General features: G+C 37.8%; 2 protein-coding genes across 17 annotated transcripts in view; one reads left to right on the top strand and one right to left on the bottom strand.

The window, feature by feature from the left end:
• NSUN7 (NOP2/Sun RNA methyltransferase family member 7) overlaps nucleotides 1-20,305 on the top strand; it is a 61,677-nt gene extending 41,372 nt beyond the window's left edge. The window contains exons 8-11 of the mRNA XM_060091527.1: nucleotides 639-740; nucleotides 2,510-2,627; nucleotides 18,931-19,054; nucleotides 19,664-20,305. Of these exons, the coding sequence (XP_059947510.1) occupies nucleotides 639-740; nucleotides 2,510-2,627; nucleotides 18,931-19,054; nucleotides 19,664-20,305 (986 nt within the window). The remainder of the gene's footprint in view (nucleotides 1-638; nucleotides 741-2,509; nucleotides 2,628-18,930; nucleotides 19,055-19,663) is intronic.
• Nucleotides 20,306-23,302: 2,997 nt separating this feature from the next.
• APBB2 (amyloid beta precursor protein binding family B member 2) overlaps nucleotides 23,303-27,263 on the bottom strand; it is a 392,355-nt gene continuing 388,394 nt past the window's right edge. For all 16 annotated transcript variants that reach the window (XM_060110741.1, XM_060110749.1, XM_060110667.1 and 13 more), the window contains one exon: nucleotides 23,303-27,152. In XM_060110741.1, coding sequence (XP_059966724.1) covers nucleotides 26,985-27,152 — 168 coding nt within the window. In that variant the 3' untranslated portion in view covers nucleotides 23,303-26,984. The remainder of the gene's footprint in view (nucleotides 27,153-27,263) is intronic.

Below are 27,263 nucleotides of genomic sequence, written 5' to 3'. Positions count from 1 at the left end.
GACTTATTTTGGCTGGTTGGATGACTATATCATAAGAACTTGCAGAAAAAAGGAAAAATAATATTAAAACTAAGCAAAATTACCTTTATCAATTCAGTTTTTAAGTCAGTATTTTTATAATACTGCCTATTTATTTATTTATTTAAAAAATTTTATTTATTTTTATTAATTTATTTTTGGCTGGGTCTTCTTTGCTGTGTGCGGGCTTTCTCCAGTTGCAACGAGCGGGGGCTGTTCTTCATTGCAGTGCACGGGCTTCTCATTGCAGTGGCATCTCTTGTTGCAGAGCATGGGCTCTAGGCATGTAGGCTTCAGTAGTTGTGGCATGCAGGCTTTAGTAGTTGTGGCTCGCGGGCTCCAGAGCACAGGCTCAGTAGTTGTGGTGCATGGGCTTAGTTGCTCCGTGGCATGTGGGATCTTCCCAGACCAGGGCTTGAACCCGTGTCCCTTGCATTGGCAGGTGGATTCTTAACCACTGTGCCACCAGGGAAGTCCCCTGCCTATTTATTTTTAATAAATATTTTCCATGAAAACTGTCATTAATAGGGAAAATGATTAAAATATTAAATAATGTGATAATAGCAATATATGAAAAACATCTAATAGTGATATATTTAAAAGCATTTATTTCCTTTTAGATACAGGTTTACTTAAAGATTTCTCTCAAGGAGGCCCATCAGAAGATAAACTTCATGTTCTTGCTCAACAACAATATGAACAGCTAACACATGCAATGAAATGTAAGTTTGTTATCAGTGTAATCTGAAAATATGTTGTAAATCTTAGAAACATTAATACTTCATTTATCTATTATATTCAGGCAATGATGTGTGAACCATAAGTGAATTTTTCAGAACACTCAGTTCCTTCAAATAACAAAATATTTATTTTTACCAATTTAATTCTCAAAAGTATATGCCTTACTATCATTTTAAACATAGGTTAGCAACAATAATTTACAATTTTCTTTAATGCTGAAGTAAAATAATTACATACATCCATTGTTGTATAGTTTCATCTTCTTTATTTCTTTTCTTTGGCTTCTTACTCGATGTAATTTTTCTGTTGTCATTGTGCCTGCTCCTAACTCTTCTATAATCCCAATTTTAATCAAACTCTTACTTCTCTTAGTACTAAAAAGAGAAGAGAGTTGCAATTACAGATAAAGCCTAGATCTCTTTAAGTCTGAGTAACAAGGCTCTTTAAGTATTTATATTATTGCTTCAATCACTGCATTTAGATTTTGAGTACCATTTAGATTTTGAGTACCAATGCCCTTCTACACATAGATATGGAAATCTAGAAGTCTCTGAGAAATTATATAAACTTTAATTAATTCAGTGCATGTTTATCAAATGCCTACTCTGGGTCAGATATTAAGCTGGTTGTTAGGGATATGAGTGTGGATAAATCCTGACCTCCAAAGGCTCAAAGGTAAGTATAGGGTATAGATGATTTAATATATAAAGATATAACATATGTAAAGTAGAAATAAGGCAAAATAGAAAACACAGAGGAGTTCTGCCCCTTTAATTGATGTTATTAAAATATTAATTTGAATATGATAGTATGTATATGATCTATGAAATGAGTTGATTGGAAGATGAGGAAGATGATAAATAATGCATTTTTAAACTTCTTTCTCTGATTACTCTATTTAAAGTTACAGGATAATCTTTTGAAACTAACTGTCCTCCGTATCTGCTTTGATTTGCTCTATAGCATTTGTCACTTCCTAATGCTATATATATGTGTGTGTGTGTGTGTGTGTGTGTGTGTGTGTATTTTTTTTTTACTTGGGCTGTGCCACTGCTTGGCGTGCAGGATCTTAGTTCCCCAACCAGGGATCGAACCTGGGCCTCTGGCAGTGAGACCACTGAATCCTAACCACTGGACCACCAGGGAATTCCCTAATTTTCTTATTTATTTATGTCTTATGTCAATGAAACATAGAAAATAAGCTCCCTGGGGCAGGGATTTTTGTGTGTGTATATTGAATGGTGAGAACACTGCCTAGCACATAGTAGGTGCTCAGTAAGTGTGAATAAGTGAGCAAGTTGCAGGTAGTAAGATTACCTCATTTTACAGTTGAAGAATTGGAGAGTTAAGTAATTTTCCCAGGTTCATACTCAGTAAGTTATAGAATTGGGATTCACGTCTAAGTCTGTCTGTTTCTAGAGTCCTTTTAACTAGTTACGTGATATGGCTTGTGGAAGAACAGCTGGGAGTGTCAAGCTTATGGTAATCTGCAGTATTTATTTGTTTGTGTTTGTAATTAGGTTGGTCACATTGATTAGATTTCCATACAATCCAGTTAGATTTACTTTATTTATTGGCCACAGACTACATTACTAATACATGCTTTAAAGGGGAGCCATGCAAGCATCTATAGAAATAATTCCCATCAAAACCATGTGATATTAGTACAGACAGACGTTTGAAAACATAACAGATTTGTTTAGGATTGTTAATGGGGTCATTATATTAATTCCATCTTCTTTAAATGTAGTTACTAGAGCTCAAGCAGTTGTTTACTGCACATGTTCAGTTTATCCAGAAGAAAATGAAGCTGTTGTGAAGAAAGCACTGGAATTTCAAGACCATGGGACTAAAGTACAATCTTACAGGTAAGAAAGGAAGAATCCTTCTAAACACTTCAACCAGATGTTTTTTTTTGTTTTTTTTTGTTTTTCTTTTTGCGGTATGTGGGCCTCTCACTGTTGTGGCCTCTCCCGTTGCGGAGCACAGGCTCCGGATGCGCAGGCCCAGCGGCCATGGCTCACGGGCCCAGCCGCTCCGCGGCATATGGGATCCTCCCAGACCGGGGCACGAACCCGTATCCCCTGCATCGGCAGGCGGACTCTTAACCACTGTGCCACCAGGGAGGCCCAACCAGATGTTTTTGAAAGTGAAAAATTTTGATTTTCTGAGTTAGAAGTAGAAGACGTTTCAGTTCCTTTTTATTAGACTTTAATCTGACCAAATAGCCTAACTTCTTACAACTTTAAAGTAGATTCTGTAAAGCCTTTACAATGGCTTGGCATGTGCATTCTCTTGTACACTAAAAGATTCTTGTTTTTGTTGTTATTGTTAAATAAGGCTAAAGGCATTTGGGCTTTGACTTGATTGATTTCTGGATAAATTGAGTATAAACTTTATACCCTGAGTTTTAGATACATCTGTGCTTCAGTAGAAGAAAAGTAAGAGTATAAAATAACCTTAGAAAATAGAGAGAAAATTGGATGTTTATTATCTGAAAACATGTGTTTCTTAGACCCATTTAGCCTTTGGCACCCACAGGGACTAAGATAAGAATAGCTTGAAAAACCATAGTAGCTTCTGAGTAAAATGCTATAATAAACTAGGGGCAGAGAAGAAAAACAGTAATACTCCATCCAAACTCTGGACGTCAAGATAAGGAGTATATTTAAGATTACTATATGATACCAATTAGTTCTTCAAGACTGTGACAATTAATAAGGTATTTAAAAATGTCTCCTATTTTTTACTTATTTCTCCTGTTCTGAACTTTTCCTATAATTCTTATAGTAGCATCTTAATATGTATATGGTTTGCTCTCTCCTTTTAATTTGATATTTTTCCTTTGCCAGTTCACAGGTGGACATGTTTGTTAACCACATCCGTATTTCCCTTCTTACTTTGCTTCCTTATTTAGTAATTCTTGTTGGTAGCTAACAGCCAACCTTTTTTCTGCCATCTTCTCAACACAGCATTAACTAAATCTCCCATCTAGTGGCAAAGAGAATTATTGCAGGTATATGACCAAAATCGTTAGTGTGGATGACTCTTGATTTGTCTGTCGGGGATAGGTTCTAAGAATGTAATATGGCAAAAATAGAGGAACATCTCCACACCCTCTCTAGCATTTATTATGTGTAGACTTTTTGATGACAGCCATTCTGACCAGTGTGAGGTGATGCTTCATTGTGGTTTTGACTTGAATTTCTGTAATAATTAGCGACATTGATCATCTTTTCATGTGCCTACTGGCCATCTGTATGTCTTCTTTGGAGAAATGTCTATTAAGGTCTTCTGCCAGTTTTTCAATTGGGTTGTTTGTTTTTTTGTTGTTAAGTTGTATGAGCTGTTTGTATATTTTGGAAATTAAGTCCTTGTTGGTTGCATTGTTTGCAAATATTTTCTCCCATTCCTTAGGTTGTCTTTTCATTTTTTTAATGGTTTCCCTTGCTGTGCAAAAGCTTGTAAGTTTGATTAGGTCCCATTTGTTTATTTTTGTTTTTATTTCTATTGCCTTGGGAGACTGATCTAAGAAAATACTGCTACAATTTCTGTCAGAGAATGTTTTGCCTATGTTCTCTTCTAGGAGTTTTATGGTGTCAAATCTTATATTTAGGTCTTTAAACCATTTTGAGTTTATTTTTGTGTATGGTGTGAGAGAGTGTTGTAATTTCATTGATTTACAGGTAGCTGTCCAGCTTTCCCAATACCTCATCAACAAGTCTTCAAGACAGACTGTCTTTTCTCCATTGTATATTCTTGCCTGTTTTGTCAAAGATTAATTGATCCTAGGTTTGTGGGTTTATTTCTGGGCTGTCTATTCTGTTCCACTGAACTATATGTCTGTTTTTGTGCCAACAGCACACTGTTTTGATTACTGTAACTTTGTAGTATAGTGTGAAGTCTGGAGGGTTATGCCTCCTGCTTTGTTCTTTTCCCTCAGGATTGCTTTGATAATTCTGGGCCTTTTGTGGTTCCATATACATTTTAGGATTATTTGTTTTAGTTCTGTGAAAAATGTCATGGGTGTTTTGATAAGGATTGCATTAGATCTGTAGATTGCTTTGAGTAGTATGGCCATTTAAAAAATATTAATTCTTCCAATCCAAGTGCATGGGATATCTTTCCATTTCTTTGAATCATCTTCAGTTCCTTTATCAAAGTTTTATAGTCTTCAGCATATAGGTGTTTACTGCCTTGATTGAGTTTATTCCTAGGTATTTTTTTGATGCAGTTTTAAACAGGATTTTTTTTTTACTTTCTGAAATTGCATTGTTAGTGTAAAGAAATGCAACAAATTTCTGTTTGTTAATCTTGTATCCTACTACCTTGCTGAATTCATTTATTCTTATAGTTTTTGTGTGGAGACTTTAGGGTTCTCTATATAGAGTATCATGTCATCTCCAAATAGTGACAGTTTTACCTCTTCCCTTCCAATTTGGATACCTTTCATTTCTTTTTCTTATCTGATTGTTGGGGCTAGGACTTCCAATACTATGTTGAGTAGAAGTGGTGAAACTGGGCATCCTTGTCTTGTTCCCGAATTTAGTGGGAAGGCATTCAGCTTTTCACTGTTGAGTATTATGTTGGCTGTGGGTTTGTCATAAATGGCTTTTATTATGTTGAAATATGTTCCCCCTATACCCACTTCTGTGACAGTTTTTATCAAGAATGGGTGTTGAGGGGCTTCCCTGGTGGTGCAGTGGTTGAGAGTCCGCCTGCCGATGCAGGGGACACGGGTTTGTGCCCCGGTCCGGGAAGATCCCACATGCTGCTGAGTGGCTAGGCCCGTGAGCTATGGCCGCTGAGCCTGTGCGTCCGGAGCCTGTGCTCCACAACGGGAGAGGCCACAACAGTGAGAGGCCCGTGTACTGCAAAAAAAAAAAAAAAAAAGAATGGATGTTGAATTTTGTCAAATGCTTTTTCTGTCTATTGAGATGATCATGTGGTTTTTGTCTTTCCTTTTGTTAACGTGGTGTATCACATTGATTGATTGCGTATCTTGAGCTGTCCTTGCTACCCTGGAATGATTATAGCTTGATCATGGTGTATTATCCTTTTTACGTATTGTTGGATTTTGTTTGCTAATATCTTGTTTTGAAGATTTTTGCATCTATATTCATCAAAGATATTGGCCTGTGGTTTTCATTTTTTGTAGTGTTTTTGTCTGGTTTTGGTATCAGGGTGATGGTGGTTTCAGAATGAAGCTCCATATCAAGAGAAGCCACCGCAACAAGAAGCCTGCACACTGCAACGAAGAGTAGCTCCTGCTTGCTGCAACTAGAGAAAGCCCATGCGCAGCAACGAAGACCCAACGCAGCCAAAAATAAATAAATAAAATAAATAAATTTATTAAAAAAAAATTGTGTTACAGTTGGCCTTCCATGTCTGAGGGGTCCACATCTGAGGATTCAACCAACTGCAGATTGAAAATATTTGGAAAAAAATTCCAGCAATTTCCAAAAAGCAAAACTTGAAATTGCTGCAACTATTTACATAGCATTTACATTGTATTAGGTATTATGAGTAATCTAGAGATAATTTAAAGTATACAGGAGCATGTGCTTAGGTTATATGCAAATACTACCCATTTTATATAAGGTATTTGAGCATCTGTGGATCTTGGTATCCAAGGGGTGTCCTGGAACCAATCCCCCTCATACCAAGGGATGACTGTATTTGTCTTTTTTATTGTTGAATTGTAAGACTCCCTTATATGTTCTGTATATCATACCCTTATCACATATATAACTTGCAATTATTATCTCCCATTTGTGGGCTGTCTTTTTACTTTCTTGATAATGTCCTTTGATGCATAAAAGTTTATAATGTTGAAGAAGTCCAATTTATTTGTTTTTTATTTTATTGCTTGTGCTTTAGGTATCATACCTAAGAAACTGTTGTTTAATGCAAGGTCATGAAGAATTATGCCTATGTTTTCTTCCAACTATTTTGTAATCTTAGTTCTTACATTTATGTCTGTTATCCATTTTGATTAATTTTTGTATATGTTATGAGGTAGGGGTCCAACTTCATTCCTTTGCATGTGGATATCCAGTTATCCCAGCACGGTTTGTTGAAGAGACTATTCTTTCTACAGTGAATGGTTTTGGCACCCCTGTTGAAAATCTGTTGATCATAGATGAATGGGCTTATTTCTGGCCTCTCAATTCTGTTTCATTGATCTGTATGTCTATACTTATGCCAGGATCATAATAAGAGATTTTTAAAATCACTAATGGATGCCTAGTTTTTTTTTTGCGTTACGCGGGCCTCTCACTGTTGTGGCCTCTCCCGTTGCGGAGCACAGGCTCTGGACACACAGGCTCAGCAGCCATGGCTCACAGGCCCAGCCGCTCTGCGGCATGTGGGATCTTCCGGACCAGGGCATGAACCCGCATCCTCTGCATTGGCAGGCAGACTCTCTACCACTGCGCCGCCAGGGAAGCCCTGGATGCCTAGTTTTATCAAAAGCCTTTGCAGCGTTTAATGATATGATCAAACGTTTTTCTCATCTGACATTTTAACATGGTGGTGAATTAATGCTAAATATTTTCTAATAGTGGACAGTCTTTGAGCTTGAGGGCTAGGTACTGATAGCTTGTATTCTGTGTTTTGATTTTCTGTTACTAGTAAAGGTGGAGTATAGGGAAGATAAGCAGTGCATGAGTGGGATTGGATTGCTCTTCTAGCCTTGATGCTCATTAAGATAATCAGTAATCACATACACCTGGCTTCTGATGGGTACTTTGCCCACTTAGTCTCTATTGTTTCAGGATCTTTATTCTCATTGCTCTCAGTGAGCCCAGTTCTATAATGGCCTCTCCTACTGTCAGCCCTGGCCTAGGGAGGGGACCCACCAGTGAACTTATGAGTGCTGCTAGTGCCCTCCCAGCCGCACACTCCTTGTTGCTCTGATAAAATATGTATCTTCTGGGCCCTCCTCTCAACATAGTCCTCTGGAGAGTTCTTGAGCCCTAATAGTACATCCACTGAAGCAAGCTCACTCCTCTGAGGCTTTTAATCCTATCTTCCACTGTCTGCCATGACAGTCTGGCATTTCTCCTCACTAAATGTAAGCCATTGTGTATTAGTTTTCTATTTATGCTTAAGAAATTACCACAAACGTAGCAGGTGAAGACAGTACCTGTTAATTAACTCAGAGTTCTGTAGGTCAGTTGTCTGGATGGCATGGATGGATTCTCTGCTCAGGATGTCAGCCTGATGAATTCTTTGCTGGAGACTCTGGGGGAAAATTTGCTTCCATCCTCACTCTTGTGGTTGTGGGACTGAGGTCCTTGTTTCTTTGCTGGCTATCAATCCAAGATTGCTCTCTGCTTCTAGAGACCACATTCATTCCTTGCCACTTTGCCATTCCTCCATCTTCAAGCCAACAATAGTGCATTATACTCTGCTCGTGCTTTGAATCTCTGATTTCTTCTGTTTCTAACCTGTAGACCTGGATGGCTCCTGTGATTAGGTCAGGTCCACTGAGATAATACCCATAGCTTAAGGTTAACTAATTTGAGACCTTAATTACATCTGCAAAATTCCTTTTTCCATGTGTATTATTTGCCTGAGCTGCCACAATAAATTATCCTAAACTTGTTGACTTGTAACAACAGAAATTTATTCTCTCACAGTTCTGGAGACCAGAAGTCCAAAATCAAGTAGCTGGCAGGGGTGATTCCCTCTAGGGCCTCTGAGAGGGAATCTATTCTGTGACTCTCTTCCAGCTTCTGGTGTTTGTTAACAGTCCTTGGTGTTCCTTGCCTTGTAGCTTCATCACTCCAATCTCTGCCTCCGTCGTCATGTGGACTTCTTCCCCTGTGTGTCTCTGTATATACTCTCTTCTTGTAGGGACACCAATATTGGACCTAGGGTTTATCCTACTCCAGTATTAGCTCCTTTGCTAAGACCCTATTTCCAAATAAGGTCACATTCTGGAGTTTTGGGTGGACATGAATTTGGTGGGGAGGACACTATTGAACCCACAATAGTCCACTCTCTGGTCCCCTAAAATTGATGTCTATTTCATACACAAAATACATTTATCTCACTCCAACATTCTCAAGTCTTCATCCATTCCAAGATCAATTCTAAATCCAAAATCTAATTTAAGTATCACCAGCTCAAAAACTCCCAAATGTCATCATCTAAGTCAGGTATGAGCTGGACTCTGGGTATTAACTTATTTTATTATTCAAAGAAATAGACTGTAAGTTGGGGTTTGAAGATCGTTTTGTTATGCAGGGCCAATTTCTGTATGGTAACTTTACCAGTATTGATTATGGATTATTATAGCATGTATGTAGCTAAAATATATCATGGTCTATTAAATAAATATTTGTTGAATACCTACTATATACCAGGCACTCTTCTAGGTGCTAGATATATCTAACTGACAAAAATCCCAACCTTACATTGGTAAGAAATAATTATTTTCAGTGAGTATTCTTTACTTAATATGTAAGTGAATTATTTTTTTTGATGCTTTCTATTTGTGTAGAGAACATAGACGAATAGGCTTCAGAAATTCAGTTTGTTGGTTACAGGGTTGGTACGAGGAGTGACTAGCTGTGTAGAACCTACACAGCTATTATATTTCAGCTTAGTTAGGCACAAACATTTTATTAAGCACCACTATTGGCCAGACTCTTTGGCATGTCATTTGAGGTCACGTGTGTCTGCCCACATCCTACGTGACCTCTACATCCTCTTACTCACTCTCTGCCTCAGCCACATGGAAATACTTGCTGTTCCCTGAACATACATCTTCATGACACTTGTGCTTTTGTTCATGTTCTTGTTTCTGCCTAGAATCCTGTCTTTGCCTTATTGGAAACCTACTTATTCTTCAAGACATAGCACCAATGCTCCTTCCTCTGCGAAGTCTTCATATTTGCTATCTCCCATGGCCACAATTAATTGTACCTTATTCTGTACTCCTACATAATTTTGTCTCTACTTGGCTCAGCATTCGTATGTGGTCTTCTTTATATTATTGTATACCAATTAGTTTCTCCAACTAAATTGTAAACTATTTAAGAGAGCTAATATTTTATTTATGTGCTTTTCACATAGTAGGCAAATGAGTGGATAAATATAAATTTGAAATGGTCTTAAACTTCAGAATATAACATACAAAATTATTAATAAGAGTTCCTGATATTTTAACTTTTATGGAAAATTATTTATTCCTTTGATTAAATGTTTTATTTATAAAAACATGGGACTATAACAATTATTGTTTATGAATGAACCATTTACTATTGAATGAAAAATTAAATATTAAATATAAAAACTAAAATTTTAGTTTAAACATATTAGTGATTAGAGATTTTTGTATTTCTGACACAAAGTCTTTTCTTTGGAATGTACTTTCTTGAACACCACGTAAGTCATCTATTAATCTCAAAAGTGATTGAGAAGAATAATGTAGTGATAGGCCATATTCTTATATTGTAATTGTGCAAAAAGTAACCAAAAGAAGGAAGTCGTACTTTTTGTATTCTGACATGTGGAGGTAAAGGATTTTTTTGGATTATACATTTGTGATTACTATACATATTTACCTGTTTTGATAATGGAAGCCTTTTTATTAACATATTAGTGACTTGGGGAAGAGTTTTTAATATGTTGAAAAGTTGTTCTTGGCATAGTTGTTTAAAGATGGGAAACTTGGGAAGTGTAATAAACTATGAGCTAACGTGAAATACTAGAGCTTTTATTTTATAGTAGTATTGTACTGCTTTGACATTATATTCTTTTTTTTTTATTGACGTATGGTTGACTTTACAATGTTGTGTTAATTTCTGCTGTACAGCAAACTGATTCAGTTATACATATATATACATTCTTTTTAAAAAATATTCCTTTCTATTATGGTTTATCACAGGATATTGAATATAGTTCCCTGTGCTATATAGTAGGACCTTGTTGTTTATGTATTTTATATATAATAGCTTACATCTGCTAACCCCAGCTTCCCACTCCATCCCTCCCCCACCCCCCTTCCCTCTTGGCAACCACAGTCTGTTCTCTATGTCTATGAGTTTGTTTCTGTTTCATAAATAGGTTCAATTGTGTCATATTTTAGATTCCACATATAAGTGATATCATATGGTATTTGTCTTTCTCTTTCTGACTTCACTTAGCATGATAATCTCTAGCTGCAAATGGCATTATTTTGTTCTTTTTTTTGGGCTGCGTTGGGTCTTCGTTGCTGCGTGCAGGCTTTCTCTAGTTGCGGTGAGTGGGGGCTACTCTTCATTGTGGTGCGTGGGCTTCTCATTGCAGTGGCTTCTCTTGTTGTGGAGCATGGGCTCTAGGCACGCGGGCTTCAGTAGTTGTGGCAAATGGGCTCAGTAGTTGTGGCTTGCGGGCTCTAGAGCACAGGCTCAGTAGTTGTGGCACACGGGCTTAGTTGCTCCATGGCATGTGGGATCTTCCCGGATCAGGGCTCGGATCTGTATCCCCTGCATAGGCAGGCGGATTCTTAACCACTGCACCACCAGGGAAGTCCTATTTCATTCTTTTTTATGGCTGAGTAGTATTCCATTGCATATATATGTACCACATCTTCTTTATCCATTCATCTGTCAGTGGACATTTATGTTGTTTCCATGTCTTGGCTATTGTGAATAGTGCTGCTCTGAACATAGGGTGCATGTATCTTTTTGAATTATAGTTTGGTCTGGATATATGCCCAGGATTGGGATTGCTGGATCATATGGTAATTCTGTTTTTTGGGGTTTTTTTGACTGCGCCACATGGCTTGTGGGATCTTAGTTTCCTGACAAGGGATCGAACCCAGGCCCTCAGCAGTGAAAGTGTGGAGTCCCAACCACTGGACCGCCAGGGAATCCCTTCTATTTTTACTTTTTCAAGGAACCTCCATACTGTTTTCCACAGTGGCTGCACCAACTTACATTCCCACTAACAGTGTAGGAGGGTTCTCTTTTCTCCACACTCTCTCCAGCATTTGTTATTTGTAGATTTTTTTAATGATGGCTGTTCTGACCGGTGTGAGGTGGTACCTCAAGTAGTTTTGATTTGCATTTCTCTAATAATTAGAGATGTTGAGCATCTTTTCCTGTGCATACTGGTCATCTGTATGTCTTCTTTGGAGAAATGTCTATTAAGATCTTCTGCCAATTTTTTGATTGGGTTGTTTGTTGTTTTGTTGTTGAGTTGTATGAGCTGTTTGTATATTTTGGAAATTAAGTCCTTGTTGGCTGCATTGTTTGCAAATATTTTCTGCCATTCCTTAGGTTGTCTTTTCATTTTCTTAACGGCTTCCCTTGCTGTGCAAAAGCTTGTAAGTTTGATTAGGTCCCATTTGTTTATTTTTGTTTTTATTTCTATTGCCTTGGGAGTCTGACCTAAGAAAACATTGGTACAATTTCTGTCAGAGAATGTTTTGCCTATGTTCTCTTCTAGGAGTCTTATGGTGTCATGTCTTATGTTTAAGTCTTTAGGCCATTTTGAGTTAATTTTTGTGCATGGTGTAAGGGTGTGTTCTAACTTCATTGATTTACATGTGGCTGTCCAACTTTCCCAGCACCACTTGCTGAAGAGACTGTCCTTTTCCCATTGTATATTCTTGCCTCCTTTGTCAAAGATTATTTACCTGTAGGTGTGTGGGTTTATTTTTGGGCTCTGTATTCTGTTCCATTGACCATATATCTGTTTTTGTGCCAGTACCACACTGTTTCGATTACTGTAGCTTAGTAGTATTGTCTGAAGTCTGGGACAGTTATGCCTCCTGCTTTGTTCTTCTTTTAAAATTTTATTTATTTATTTATTTGTTTATCTATCTATCTGTGGCTGTGTTGGGTCTTTGTTGCTGTGCTCAGGCTTTCTCTAGTTGTGGCGAGTGGGAGCTACTTTCGTTGTGGTGCACGGGCTTCTCACTGCGGTGGCTTCTCTTGTAGAGCACAGGCTCTAGGCACGTGGGCTTCAGTAGTTGTGGCATGTGGGCTCAGTAGTTGTGGCTTGTGGGCTCTCGAGCGCAGGCTCAGTAGTTGTGGCACAGGGGCTTAGTTGCTCCACAGCATGTGGGAGCTTCCCAGACCAGGGATTGAACTCGTGTCCCCTGCATTGGCAGGCAGATTCTTAACCACTGTGCTACCAGGGAAGTCCCCTCCTGCTTTGTTCTTTTTCCTCAGGATTGCTTTGGCAATTCTGGGTCTTTTATGGTTCCATATAAATTTTAGAATTATTTATTTTAGTTCTGTGTAAAATGTCATGGGTAATTTGATAGGGATCGCATTAATTCTGTAGACTGCTTTGGGTAGTATGGCCATTTTAACAATATTCTTCCAATCCAAGAGCATGGGATATCTTTCTGTTTCTTTGAATCATCTTTAATTTTCTTTATTAATGTTTTATAGTTCTCAGCATATAAGTCTTTCACCTCCTTGGTCAAGTTTATTCCTATTTTATTTTTTTGGTGTGATTTTAAAAGGTATTGTTTTTTTACATTCCGTTTCTGATATTTCATTGTTAGTGTAAGGAAATGCAACCGATTTCTGTATATTAATATTGTATCCTGCTACCTTGCTGAATTCATTTATCAGTTCTAGTAGTTTTTGTGTGGAGTCTTTAGGGTTTTCTATATATAGTATCATGTTATCTGCATATAATAACAATTTTACTTCTTCCCTTCCAATTTGGATACTTTTCATTTCTTTTTCTTGTCTGATTGCTGGGCCTAGGACTTCCAATACTATGTTGAGTAGAAGTGGTGAGAGTGGGCATCCTTGTCTTGTTCCAGATTTTAGCGGGAAGCCTTTCAGTTTTTCACCATTGAGTATTCTGTTGGCTGTGGGTTTGTCATAATTTTGCTATTATGTTGAGATATGTTCCCTCTATATGCACTTTGGTAAGAGTTTTTATCATGAATGGATGTTAATTTTGTCAAATGCTTTTTCTGCGTGTATGGAGATGATCATGTGGTTTCTGTCTTTTATTTTGTTGGTGTGGTGTATCTTATTGATTGAATTGCATTTGTTGAACCATCCTTATGAACTTGGGATGAATCCCACTTGGTCGTGGTGTATGATCTTTTTTATGTGTATTGGACTCGGGTTGCTAGTATTTTGTTGAGAATTTTTGCATCTATATTCATCAAAGATTTTGGCCTCTAATTTTCTTTTTTGGTGGTATCTTTGTCTGATTTTGGTATCAGGGTGATAGTGGCTTCATAGAATGTCTTTGAGAGTGTTCCCTCCTCTTGAATCATTTGGAAGAGTTTGAGAAGGATTGGTAAAAGTTCTTCTTTGTATGTTTGGTAGAATTTGCCTGTGAAGCCATCTGGTCCTGTACTTTTGTTTGTAGAGGGTTTTAAAATTACAGGTTCTATTTCACTTCTAGAGATCAGTCTGTTCAAATTATCTGCTTCTTCTTGATTCAATTTTAGTGGGCTCTATGTTTCTAAAAACTTGTCCATTTCTTCTAGGTTGTTGAATTTGTTGGCATATAATTTTCATAGTATTCTCTGACCGTTTTTTTTTTCTTTTTTTTTCTTTGTATTTCTGTGGTATCAGTTGAGATTTCTCCTTTTTCATTTCTTTTTAAAAAAATAAATTTATTTATTTTTATTTTGTTATTTATTTTCAGCTGTGTTGGGTCTTAGTTGCTCCGTGCAGGCCTTCTCTAGTTGCGGCGAGCGGGGGCCACTCTTTGTTTCGGTGCATGGGTTTCTCATTGTGGTGGCTTCTCTTATTGCGGAGCATGGGCTCTAGGCACATGGACTTCAGTAGTTGTGGCTCGCAGTCTGTAGAGCGCAGGCTCAGTAGTTGTGGTGCACAGGCTTAGTTTCTCTGTGGCAAGTGGGATCTTCCCAGACCAGGGATCGAACTCGTGCCCCCTGAATTGGCAGGTGGATTCTTAACCACTACACCACCAGGAAAGTCCCTCCTTTTTCATTTCTTATTTTCTTTATTTGGGTTCTCTTTTCTTCTTGGTGAGCCTGTTCAGAGGTTTGTCAATTTTGTTTACCCTTTCAGTGAACCAGCTCTTGGTTTTATTTTTTTTTTCTGTAGTTTTTTAATCTCTTATTTATTTCCTCTCTGATCTTTATTATTTCCTTCCTTCTGCTGACTTTATGTTTTGTTTTTTCTTTTTGTAATTCTTTTAGGTGGTAGGTTAGGTTGTTTATTTGAGGTTTTTCTTGTTTCTTGAGGAAGGCCTGTATCACTATGAACTTCTCTCTAAGAACTGTTTTTGCTGCATCCTATAGATTTTGTTTGGTTGTGTTTTCATTCTCATTTGTCTCAAGGTATTTTTTAATTTCCTCTTTGATTTTGTCATTGACCCACTGGTTTTTTAATAGCATGTTGTTTAGTCTCCATGTTGTCATTTTTTTCTCATTTCTTTTTCCGTGGTTGATTTCTAGTTTCATGCCATTGTGGTCAGAAAAGATGTCTGAGATAATTTCTATACTCTTCAATTTGTTGAGGCTTGTTTTGTGCCCTAGTATATGGTCAGCCCTAGAGAATGTTCCATGTGCACTTGAAAAGAATGTGTATTCTGGTTTTTTTTAGTTGTCATGTCCTGAAAATATCAGTTGAGTCTAACTGTTCAATTTTATCATTTAGGATCTGTGTTGCCGTATTGATTTTCTGTCTAGAAGATATTTCCATTGATATGAGTGGGGTGTTAAAGTCTCCTACTATTATTGTATTCCCATCAATTTCTCCCTTTATGTCTGTTAGTATTTGTTTTATATATTTGGGTGCTTCTGTATTAGGTGCATATATGTTAATGAGTGTAAAATTCTCTTCTTGTATTGATCCTTTTATCATTATATAGTAATATATCTTTATCTTTCCTTATGGCCTTTGTTTTCAAGTCTGTTTTGTCTGATATGAGTATTGTGACCCCTGCTTGTCATTTCTGTTTTCATGAAATATCTTTTTCCATCCCCTCATTTTCAATCTATGTGTGTCTCCTGCCCTAAAGTGGGTCTCTTGTAGGCAGCATATTGTAGGCTTTTGTGTTTTTTTTTTTTGTTTTTTTTTTTTGCGGGCCTCTCACTGTTGTGGCCTCTCCCGTTGCGGGGCACAGGCTCCGGACGCGCAAGCTCAGCAGCCATGGCTCACGGGCCCAGCCGCTCCGCGGCATGTGGGATCTTCCCGGACCGGGGCACGAACCCGTGTCCGCTGCATCGGTAGGCAGACTCTCAACCACTGCACCACCAGGGAAGCCCCTAGGCTTTTGTTTTTTAATCCAATCTGCCACTCTGTGTCTTTTGATTGGAGCATTTAGTCCATTGACATTTAAGGTAATTATTGATAGATATGTATTTATTGCCATTTTAAACCTTGTTTTCCAGTTGATTCTGTGTTTCTTTGTTCCTTTCTTTTTCCTTTTGTTTTTCTTTCTGTGGTTTGATGATTTCCCTTTATTTTATGCTTGTGTTCTTTTTGGTTTTTGTGAATCTATTATGTTTTTGATTTGTGGTTATTCTGTTTTTCAAGTATGTTAACCCCTTCTTATATCTACTTGCTTTAGACTGATAGTCATATAGGCTCAAACACATTCTGAAAAAAAAAGAATCCACATTTTCCTACTTTCCTTCCCCACATTTTATGATTTCGATGTCCTCTTTTACATCTTCATGTTTATCCTTTTGCTGTCATTGTCATCATTTTCACAAAAATGTTTTGATTTTTTAAAAATCTGTGTACTGACTTATTTAAGTGATTTACTTTCCAATTGTGATTTTCTCTTTTCTATACATTCTTGCTTCTCTTCTATTTAGAGAAGACCTTTCAATACTTCTTTTAGGATAGGTTTAGTATTGCTGTATTCTTTTAGTTTTTGCTTATCTGAGAAATTCTTTGTCTCTCCTTCTATTCTAAATGATAATCTTGCTGGGTATAGTATTCTAGGTTGCACATTTTTCCCTTTTAGGAATTTGAATATATCTTGCCACTCCCTTCTGTACTGTAACGTTTCTGTAGAGAAATCAGCTGATAGCCTTATGGGGGTTCCCTTTTAACTAACACTTTGTTTTTTTCTTGCTGCCTTCAGAATCCTCTCTTTAACTTTCACCATTTTAATTACAATATGTCTTGGTGTAGGTCTGTTTGGGTTCATCTTGTTTGGGACTCTCCTTCCTGTATCTGGATTTCTGTTTCCTTCTTTGGGTTTAAGAAGTTTTCAGCCATAATTTCTTCAAATTCATTTTCGATCCCGTTTTCTCTGTCTTCTCCTCTGGAATCCCTATTATGGGTAGATTGGCAAGCTTTATATTATCCCATACATGTCTTATATTGCTTTCATTTTTTTTGTTAAATTTGCCTTTCTATCTGCTGTTCTGATCAGGTGATTTTCATTATTCTATCTTCCAGATCATTTATTTGTTCTTCTGCATTATTCATTCTGCTGTTCATTGCCTTTAGCTCAGCTTTCATCTCAGCAAATGAGTTTTTAATTTTTCTTGGCTCCCCTTTATAGTTTCTAGCTCCTTTTTACAGTATTCTGCATTTCTGTCGATAAACTTTCTTAATTCCTTCAATATTTTCATTATCTCCTTTTTGAACTCAGCGTCTGTTAGACTGAAGAGGTCTATTTCATTGTTTGTTCTTTCAGGGAAATTCTCTTGGTCTTTTAACTGGTAGTGGTCCCTCTGCTTCTTTGTTTTACTTATATTTCCCTTACTCTGTGAGTTTAGGAGAAACACTTATCTACTATCGTCTTGGAGGGCTGTTTATATGTAGGAGCAGCCCTGCGTAGCTTGTGTGGTTTTAATATTTTTGGTGCAAGCATTGTTTTTAGTACGGATGCCTGCTGTCTCTTTCCTCAGTGTGTGCTGGCTGTTATCCCATCGATAGGGGGTGTGCAGAAGCAGTGGCTGGCGTTCTCTCCCAGAGCCCGCAAAGGTGGCAGCTGGCACCCGCTCCCAGAGCTCTCGGTGCAGTGGTGGCTCACTCGTGCCCCTGGAGCCTGCGATGGCATCGGTGGCTCATGCCCACCCCTGAGCCCACAGTAGCGGTTGGTGCCTGCTCCTGGAGCTCATGCAGGCAGTGTCCTGTCACCTTAGAGTGCATGTGCAGGGAAGGAGGCTGCTATGGAAGGTCCCACCCCTCCTCTCGCATGCCCTCAACAGTGACACCTTGCCTCTATGGTGGGCCTGGGCTTCCTCTGCGTACACCCTTGGTTTCAGTCATACCAAAATCCAGCCCCTTCAGGCTGTCTCCGCACAGCCAACCCCAGTCTTCTCCCCAGGTCTGACCTCCGAAGCCCAAGCTTCAGCTCCCAGCCCCCACCCATACTGGTGGATGCACGTCTCAGGCTGGGGAGTGCAATGCTGTGATACCGACCGTCTGTGCAGGTCTCTTTCCATTCTGCCTACTGCACACCAGTTCTGTGCTCTCTTCTGAGGCTCCAAAGCTCCCCCTCCATCCCAGCTGATCTCCCCACTGGTGAGGGGACTTCACAGGGTGCTGGAACCTTTCCTATTTCACAGTTCCCTCCCAGGGGTGCAGGGTCCTGTCCTGATTCCTTTCTCCCTCTTTTTTTTTCTTTTTTCTTTTGTCCTACCTGGTTATGTGGAGATTTTATTGCCCTCTCAGAAGTCTGAGGTCTTCTGCCAGGGTTCAGTAGGTGTTCTGAGAATTGTTCCACATGTAGATGTTTTTTTTTTTTTTTTAATTAATTAATTAATTAATTTATTTATTTATGGCTGTGTTGGGTCTTCGTTTCTATGCGAGGGCTTTCTCTAGTTGCGGCGAGTGGGGGCCACTCTTCACCACGGTGTGCGGGCCTCTCACTGTCGTGGCCTCTCTTGTCGGAGCACAGGCTCCAGACGTGCAAGCTCAGTAGTTGTGGCTCACCGGCCCAGTTGCTCTGTGGCATGTGGGATCTTCCCAGACCAGGGCTCGAACCCGTGTCCCCTGCATTGGCAGGCAGATTCTCAACCACTGCGCCACCAGGGAAGCCCTGTAGATGTATTTTTGATGTATTTGTGGGAGGAGGTTAGCTCCACATCCTACTACTCCACCATCTTGATCCCTCCCCTTGACATTTTATTCTTATTTGGAATTTTTGTTTAAATAATGGGTAAAACATAATAAGAGAAAATTGGTTGCAATTTACTGTCTCCCTCCATTGGCAAATAAGACATTCTAACTATTAATTGTTTGCTGTTATCTATTGCAGGCTTAGTCCCCCTGTCCTTCCACTGTGCTCCTTAAAGGAAATACATTTGTCCACTGACAAATTTTTCAGAATGGAACCATCTGAAATTACCAATGGTTGTTTTCTTTCTGTTCTAACAAGGGAGGTAAGGATAAAAAAAAAATCCCAATCCATTTCATACTTAGGAATTAAGAAACAACAAAGCCTCATAAGAGGAACATAGGAACTTTATGAACATTTCATAACGGTATGCTTATTTCATAAATAGCTAAAGGGCAGGAAAAAGAATTATTATTATATGGCGGAAATCCCTATTTTTATCTTTATTGTCCTCCTGAGTGTTTTTCCCTTGCCTGTTCTCCACCCCCACTTCTCCAAGCACTTTGTCAATATCCAGTTCATTTTAGCTCACAGATAAGAAATAAGCTCTGGACATATATACACTAATGTATAAAATAGATAACTAATAAGAACCTGCTGTATAAAAAAATAAATAAATAAAATAAAATTCAAAAATTCAAAAAAAAAGAAAGAAAGAAGCTCTGTAATTCTTCTTTTTTTTCCTATCAGGTTCACAAATGGGGAGATTTAAGTACAAAGAAAGTAATTTCCTGAGGCTTATAGGATATATTAGAGACTAAGGTCTAAAAACTATTTCTTTTAGTATAACAAAGATACTCTTTTATCTTTACTGAAACACTGATAAATATTTGTAATATGCACAGTAACAGTTAACTCCCACATTTAATTATAGCGGGACCCATCTGAGACAGTGTCTGTGAAAGATGTTTTGGCCCGTGCTGCAGCAAAGGGTCTACTGGATGGGATCGAGTTGGGTAAACCTTCAAAACGGGAGAAGAAGAAGAAGAAAAAATCAAAAATGTCATTGCCAAAATCTTCCACTTCTGATAGTAGCAGCATCCAGATGAAAATTGCTGAGTTCCTGAGTCAAGAAACTAACGCAAGTGCTCATCAGTCAGGGACATTAACAACAAAAACATCTATTCCAGAGAAGAATACAAATCAAGTGGGTTCTTCCTCACAGGTCAGAAAATCCAACAAGCCCACCACCAATCCTTTAGTGCCTACATTTATGAAGAACACATCTCCCTCCAGACCATGTGAACGGCCCACAAACTTTGTAAGACCTCGCCCAGAAGACAGAATGATTGCACTGAAACCCACAGAGATTGTTTTGCCTCCAGTAATGTTGCCATTTTCTAGTCCCCAAGGGATCAGATCTCAGATACCAACTCAACATTTTTACTGTCGTTGGGTTGGGCCCAAGACTGTCATGCCTGGCTATCTTCCCACACCATCAATACCAAGAAGAGGGGAAAAACCTAAAGAAAACTTACCTTCCTCTCTACCCAGGCATCCTCAACCATGGCTTTGACTGTCTTGTGTTTTTTACAGGGGTCAAGAGTAGTAGGTTTTTTTTTCAAAGTCTGATATTTCTCTGAAGGTTAGACATCCCTACACAAAATACTCATCCTTTTGGTCACTTAGTATCTTCTAAATGTGATTATTACCTTCACGTGAATTAAGACAGGTGAGAATAATGTAGGTGAGTTAAGCAAAGCAGAATTCAGAGTTCAGTAGCTGGATGCTGATCTGTTTTAGAACGACCAGTTGTAGACTTGGTATCGGCTGTTAGAACTTGTCTCACTCTTGTTAACTTTCTGTCTGGACTTAGGACACTGGTTTTAAAGCGGCAACAATTTTTCCTGAAGGGAAACAGTGTGTGCCTTAGAACAGACTTCTTTTCAAAGTTAACTTGTGAGGCAGTTTATTAGAAAGCATAGGTTTGGAAAAGATGCTCTTGCACAGACTATAGATTTCTTTTCAGTATCGAGTTAGCTGTAGTTTAACATTTTCAATCACTATCGAGGTTGATTTTTTTTCCTTAAACATCAAAATAGGAGATGTTATGAGCTTTTGTAATGTGATTGAGGTTGAGTATGAGTAGGAAGAACAGGAAGGTCCAAAGTTCTAGGTGTAAGGAGTAGTTCAGCTGTCCATTCACAGAGTGAAAACTGTTTCTCACTGGAAGAACCTCCAGGATCCTGAGCAGACTGAACATAAGCTCTCCCTTTTAACTATTTATGCCAAATACTGTTGTAAAAAAAGTGACTGTAAGCAAATTTCCATCTAAATAGTAATTCTGAGGAAGAGGCCAAACTGCTGAATACAAGTGACACCCCAGTTGTTGAAGAAATCTATACAAGTTGTTGAAAAATGATTCAAAGATCAGGTGAGATGGTCATTTCAAGTGGTACACAGTAATCAAACTTTGGTAAGTCATTTCTGATACTCAATTAAAATATATTGTAGCAGTATTTTAATTATATTAAAAGTCAGTTCATCTTGACTGTATTATCAGTTGCCTTCCAAGAATTGGTTATGATTATCATTTCTGGGTCTACTGATTTTTTTTTCATCATGGCAACAGAAAGTGACATTAAATCAAATATGTTACAACTATAAATCCTACTGTTTATAAACATGTTCATAGACACAAAGAGTTTGAATTTAAAGTTGTGTTTTCAGAATCCAGTTGTGTTGAATAGTGTTAAGTAAATTCCTAAATTTCAATTCAGGTGGCATGATTTTAGTAGACTATTATCCTCTTCAAGATGAATATTTAGGTCTATTTCAGCTCTAATATTGTATAATTTTCTCACTTGAAGTGAGGATAAAAAACGGTAAATTTCATTTTAGCAGTAATAAATTTTTTTAACTGAAGATTTACACTTACTAGTAAAATATCAGTGAAGAAAGGAAACATGACTTTTTGTACTTGAACCAGACTTATTATTTATTTAGGTGGTACGCAGGCCTCTCACTGCTGTGGCCTCTCCCGTTGCGGAGCACAGGCTCCGGACGCACAGGCTCAGCGGCCATGGCTCATGGGCCCAGCCGCTCTGCGGCATGTGGGATCTTCCCGGACTGGGGCACGAACCCGTGTCCCCTGCATCGGCAGGCGGACTCTCAACCACTGCGCCACCAGGGAAGCCCCGAACCAGACTTATTTTTAAATCCCAAAAGAATTCTGTTAATTATGACTCTTAAAAAATACAGAAATGTTTTAAATGCTCAGCTTATTTTACTACTTTCAAAAATCACAAACTATATAATCTTTGGTCTGAAAGTTATAGTATAGTTTCCTCCTATTCCCACTCTCTGGCTTAGAGCCTTCCGTGCCTCTGGGAGGCCAGTGCAGCTGAACTGAACTTGTTCAGTGAAGAGCTGATATTTTATCCCAGGGATCTTTTATCCCTTTCCTTACATCTTTCCTCTGCCCCAGGCTGAAGAGTATTCCATTGTCCAAAAGTAGCAGGTCTGAAGATTTTTATTTTCTGCTAATAGTTATTATAAGATGAAAACTCACACTGTTATGAAATAGTTCAGGATATTTTTCTGATCTCTATAGCAGCATGTGGTTCATGTCACATCACAACTTTAGCCCCTTATCTTCAGTATCTCATAACATGAATCCTGTCATAAATTATTTTTCTAAGTATATGGAGATTCTGAGTTAAACCATTCATTCATTAAGCCTGCAGTTTTCTTCTTTGGAATCTTCTAAGAAGGATGTGATCAATTATTTAAATATCTTGGTAGACTAAAAAGGGAAATACTTTGGATTAAAAACAATATGGGAGAATTCTAGTAGAGGAGAATATTGATTACATTGACATTTTTCTTTTTTCAGCTTCTTAGAGAAAAGTGCTGCAAAAATCTAAAGTAATGAAATTACTGGTTTTTAGATACTCCAATAGCAAATTCAGATTTTTAATGTATAATTATTTACCACTATATAATACCTGAAACCAAATGAAATTTTGCTCTTTGACAGTAACTGCCTTTGATTGAGGAAAAAGGTAAACTACTGGGGGAAATGCAAGATGAACAAAAAATAGGTACACACTTTAAATTCTATTTATCTTCTTCCATATGTCTAACAGTTAAACTAAGCCAGATTCAACTGCTGTTTTTCTAGTCACCTTTCATTTTGGATTTAGTGCCTGTACCACTCTATCTTTCATTCTTTGATATCAGGCTCTTAAAGGAAAGATTGACTTTAACATTAGAAAGAGTGCTTACACAAGCATCAAGTTGGTGACTGAATAGGCCTCTATGTCCAAAATGCTAGCTGTCCTTCCTGAGTACCAAGTAAGGACCATGCGATGAATTATTCAAAATTTAAAGTTACTTTCTAGTTCTTACCAGGTGGAAATATACAATAATTAATCAAAGCAGAATCTTAACATTACTAAAATGACCTTTGAGATAAGAGTAATTTGAAAATAAAATGACTGGCGTGGAGACACTAAACTTTTATTTCTATTCCTGGATATGTATGACTGATGTCAGATAAATGAGCCAAACATTTTACGCAGCTAAGTTTATTCTCACAACATATTACATTTAAATGTGTAAAAGTGGTCAACAGCAAAAGGGGCAGAAAGCAAAACCAGATGTTCTTTTGGGACAAACAAGCTGCTTTGGATGGCAGGGAGTGCTCTCACTGATAAAGTGTGAGCAGTATCTTTTCCCTGAAGCTGAAATAAACTTCATTTTACTGGCTGTGTAACACACGTTAGCTGTGTATTGGGTTAAGTAAGCCTGGCAAACTAGAGAGCTAATGCTTTTACTAGTTAAGCTGTGCTAATATCAGTTAGGGAGATGTTTCTCACATTGTTTATGAAATCTTGAGTTTGTGTTGCAATGCTTATGAAATGAGTGTGTGTCATGTAAGAAGAGGAGGAAAGATTTAGGGCTTCTAGTAAATGACCTTGTGTAGAATTGTACAAATGTTCCTCATAAAATCATAAAGTGGAATTTTTTAAAAAGTAGCAGTGCCAACAGTTTATCACCAAGAGCTTCTTTTAATGGAAATGGGTCTAATGTCGCTTCATGCAGTAAGACAGACACAAACAAAAACAATGGTCCTAATTAGCTATGGGTGATCATATATCCAGGTGTAAACAAAGGGCAGGAGGACATGTGTCTGTCTCTTAGATGAGCTCACACGTGTTGTGAAGGATATAAAAACGAAGCACCAAGCAGTGCTTTAAGTTTGCAAAGAAGTTTTTAGCCATAGGCATGTTGGCTATTCCCCTTGATGCGGCCAAGGAGCACATATGTGAGTTGGCAAGTATGCGTCTATCTAGCTGCTTTTAAAAAATAAAAGGAACTTTTAAGTATTTTGCCTTTTCTTATACATATTCCAATAAAAATGTGACTACAAATCATTACAAAACCACCTTTTAGGCAATGTATAGTTCACTGAGATTACGTAGACCTGGATACATTGAGAGATAATATCCAGTAAAGATAATACATTAACACAATAATGCAGTATATTTCAGTAAAAATAGAATAAATAAAATAAAAATATTTTAAGCTGTATTTAACAGGTTAATTAAAAAAATGATAAGACATACAAGGCATAGTGAACATGGCTGCCTGTTTACCAAATCACAGATACAAAGAATGCATAGATAACTGAAGTGTCACTACAATATCAGGTAAAACGCTAGCATCCTTTCACAGAAAATACACACATACTTTCATACATACTTTTTGGCCATGGCAGAAAGTGTCTGAACATACGGCTTAACATAATTAATTTTATAAAATTAATTGCATTTAGTATGCAAAGCTATTTTTAAAACAAAGTATCTGCAGTAAAGTTTTCAGTATGTAAAGGCTATCATTCATCTTAATGCATCCTATAATTGCATATATAAATCAGTTTGCTACTTAAAGCTAGCTCAGTATTCTTGATCCTGAAAATATATGTATGCCTTAAAAAAATGAATGGGTTCTGGTAGAGATGTCCAGTATAAAAGTGGATCACTTTTTAAAGAATTTTGAAGTTTATCACACTAAAATGTTTGTTTCACTGTGGAGGTCAAGATGAAAGATCATCAAGATTGAATTTTGAACAGCTTTTTCTAAGGGCACAGTAAGGATTTTCTTAGGGCAGTAATTTCTTAGGATGTCACTGGTAACTTTAGTAGAATAGTATATAGGCTGGTGAGAAGTATAATCCACTTCTAGAGTGGCATCTCTTTTGTCATAACACTAGGGTGCTAGCAAACAATTCCAGAATTCTGAGAGGGAACAGAGGCAGGCGGCCACCTACTCATTCCATCATGTTCTCTGGTGGCTATCATGAGTTAGGAATATTTCTACCACATGTAACATCATCTCTGGACTGCATGTAGAATCCTGTCCTCTACAACACATTTGAGGCACACTGCAGGAAAACTGAGAGCAGATAATGGTTTTAAATCACGGCATGAGTAATTTGGACATACTTCCCTACTTGTACAGGGAATCCTAAGATTGCCTGACAGTAACTGGATATGCCCAGAGTAATTTTGGAAAGACTCCTCCTGACTGGTGTGGAAGCAGCATAACTTAACAACTGGGAGTTGAGAAGCACGGGTCCTAGTTCTGGCTTTCTCACTAACTAACTTTCGTGAGATCTTAGGCTAGGTGACTGAGCCTCTTTAATTCATATTTTTTATTTCTCAAATGTGTTTAGTACCTTCTCTACTTTATAAGGCTCAAATGTGACGATAAGAATGTGGAAACCATTTTGACAAGTACATAGCAGTAGATAAACATAAAGCATTACTTTTACAATGATGTTGTAAAATGATAATTTTATCACTGAAAAGTAAACAGAACTAATGTTTAGATTGAGCTTCTTAGCAACTTCGTCTTTAAAACATTATCAACAAGTGTCTAAATCTGTTTATCTTTACAGCTAAGTCTCTCATCTATATAGAGAAGCAGGAAAGTGCTGTTTTTGGGAAGCCTGTTAAATAGTCCTTTGTTCCTATGTATATTTTGCTCTGATATGAAATTTTTAAATCTTGAAAATAAATGGAAAAAATATACATTTAAAAATATATCTAGAGTCCAACAAATTTTAATATTAAATACATAAATTCAGAAAGGTTCAATTTAATGAAGTTTGTTGCCATGGACAATACATGATGGACAGACAGCTTTCTGGGCAAAAAGCATTAATTAAGGTAAGACTGAGCTAAATGCAGAATCCTAGCAGAACATTTACCTAGGAGGTGGAAAACAACGTGGTGGTGGAGATCTAAAATATAAATGACATTTCCTCAACTCCAAGTTGCATATTGGCTAATTATCAAACTAAGGATGAAAGGCTTATGAGGAATATTTCATTTTAATGTTTATGTAGAGAATGGCCATAGTGAACTGTAATTCTCTAGCTGCATTGTACAGTATAAGGCAGAAGTTTGAAATATGTCCCACCCAAAATGCATTATGATTTTGTTAATCTCTTTCTTTTTCTTAATAATCAGTTTGAAAACCATCTGAACAGAAAGGCTATTTTTGTTCTGTTTTAATTTCTGAAATTTACTTTTTCAATTTTGAAGCTTCGCTTTTTCCCCAACATCCCCCAAACAGCTGTAGACATGAAATGGTGTTCATGTGTCAAAGAGCTCGTCAAGGAAAGTTGCCAGTTGGTTTCTATACTGATGCCAACAGCCAATTTTGTCAACCAAAGGTTCGATTTTATGAAAAACTAAAACAAAAACTAGTCATCCTGTTTTTACAGCAATTCAGTGGTATCCGGTATGCAGTGTCTACTCCAATGTCGAAAACAGGGCAAAGTGCTGTAGGAATTAACAGTTGCTTGTGACAGATCCAGTCAAGAAGACAGTGAAACTAACCCACATGTCACTCACTCCAAGGACTCAGCTGCTTCACGGGGAGGGGTGTGGCCACATTCTTCCCTGTGTGTGTGAAGTTACATAGTGTTCACGATATTTACAATAAGAAAGGGAGCTTCCACTGCTCATGATGTAACTTACTGACAGCAAAAAAAATTAGTCATGCTTTTCATATCACACGACGGTGGCAAGACGAGAGAACATGCTTGTCTAACACTGTTTGGTTAGGTTATTAATCTCTGAAGACAAAGCATCAGCAACTGAATGGAAGGCCAGAGATCAGCTCCTCTTTAGTGTAGCTATTCAATCTTCAGTAAATATTACAGGATCCTTTCACATATGCAGCTACGGCGTTTCTGTGACAGGGCGTTTCTGTTTCAAAGTGTCAATGAGGGATAAGACCCCTCGTTTTACATTGGTTGTGACTCTCCTGGTCACAGAGTCTGCTGGCGGAGGAGGTGGTCGAACTTTCTGTGAAGGCGGCCTGGCTACCAGGCACTTCTGGTATCGTAACTGAAATAAAAAAGTTGTATGGTCGTTAATAATCTATCATCCCTTCTTGTTTAATGTGATTTTAATTCATCAATATATTTAACTCCCAAAGGTTAACGACCTAGCTCCTAA

This window comes from Mesoplodon densirostris, chromosome 1 (genome assembly GCF_025265405.1).
Source record: "Mesoplodon densirostris isolate mMesDen1 chromosome 1, mMesDen1 primary haplotype, whole genome shotgun sequence".
Classification (NCBI taxonomy): domain Eukaryota; kingdom Metazoa; phylum Chordata; class Mammalia; order Artiodactyla; family Ziphiidae; genus Mesoplodon; species Mesoplodon densirostris.
The sequence above is the reverse complement of the archived record's forward strand: the minus strand, read 5'-3'. Positions and strand labels throughout refer to the sequence as shown.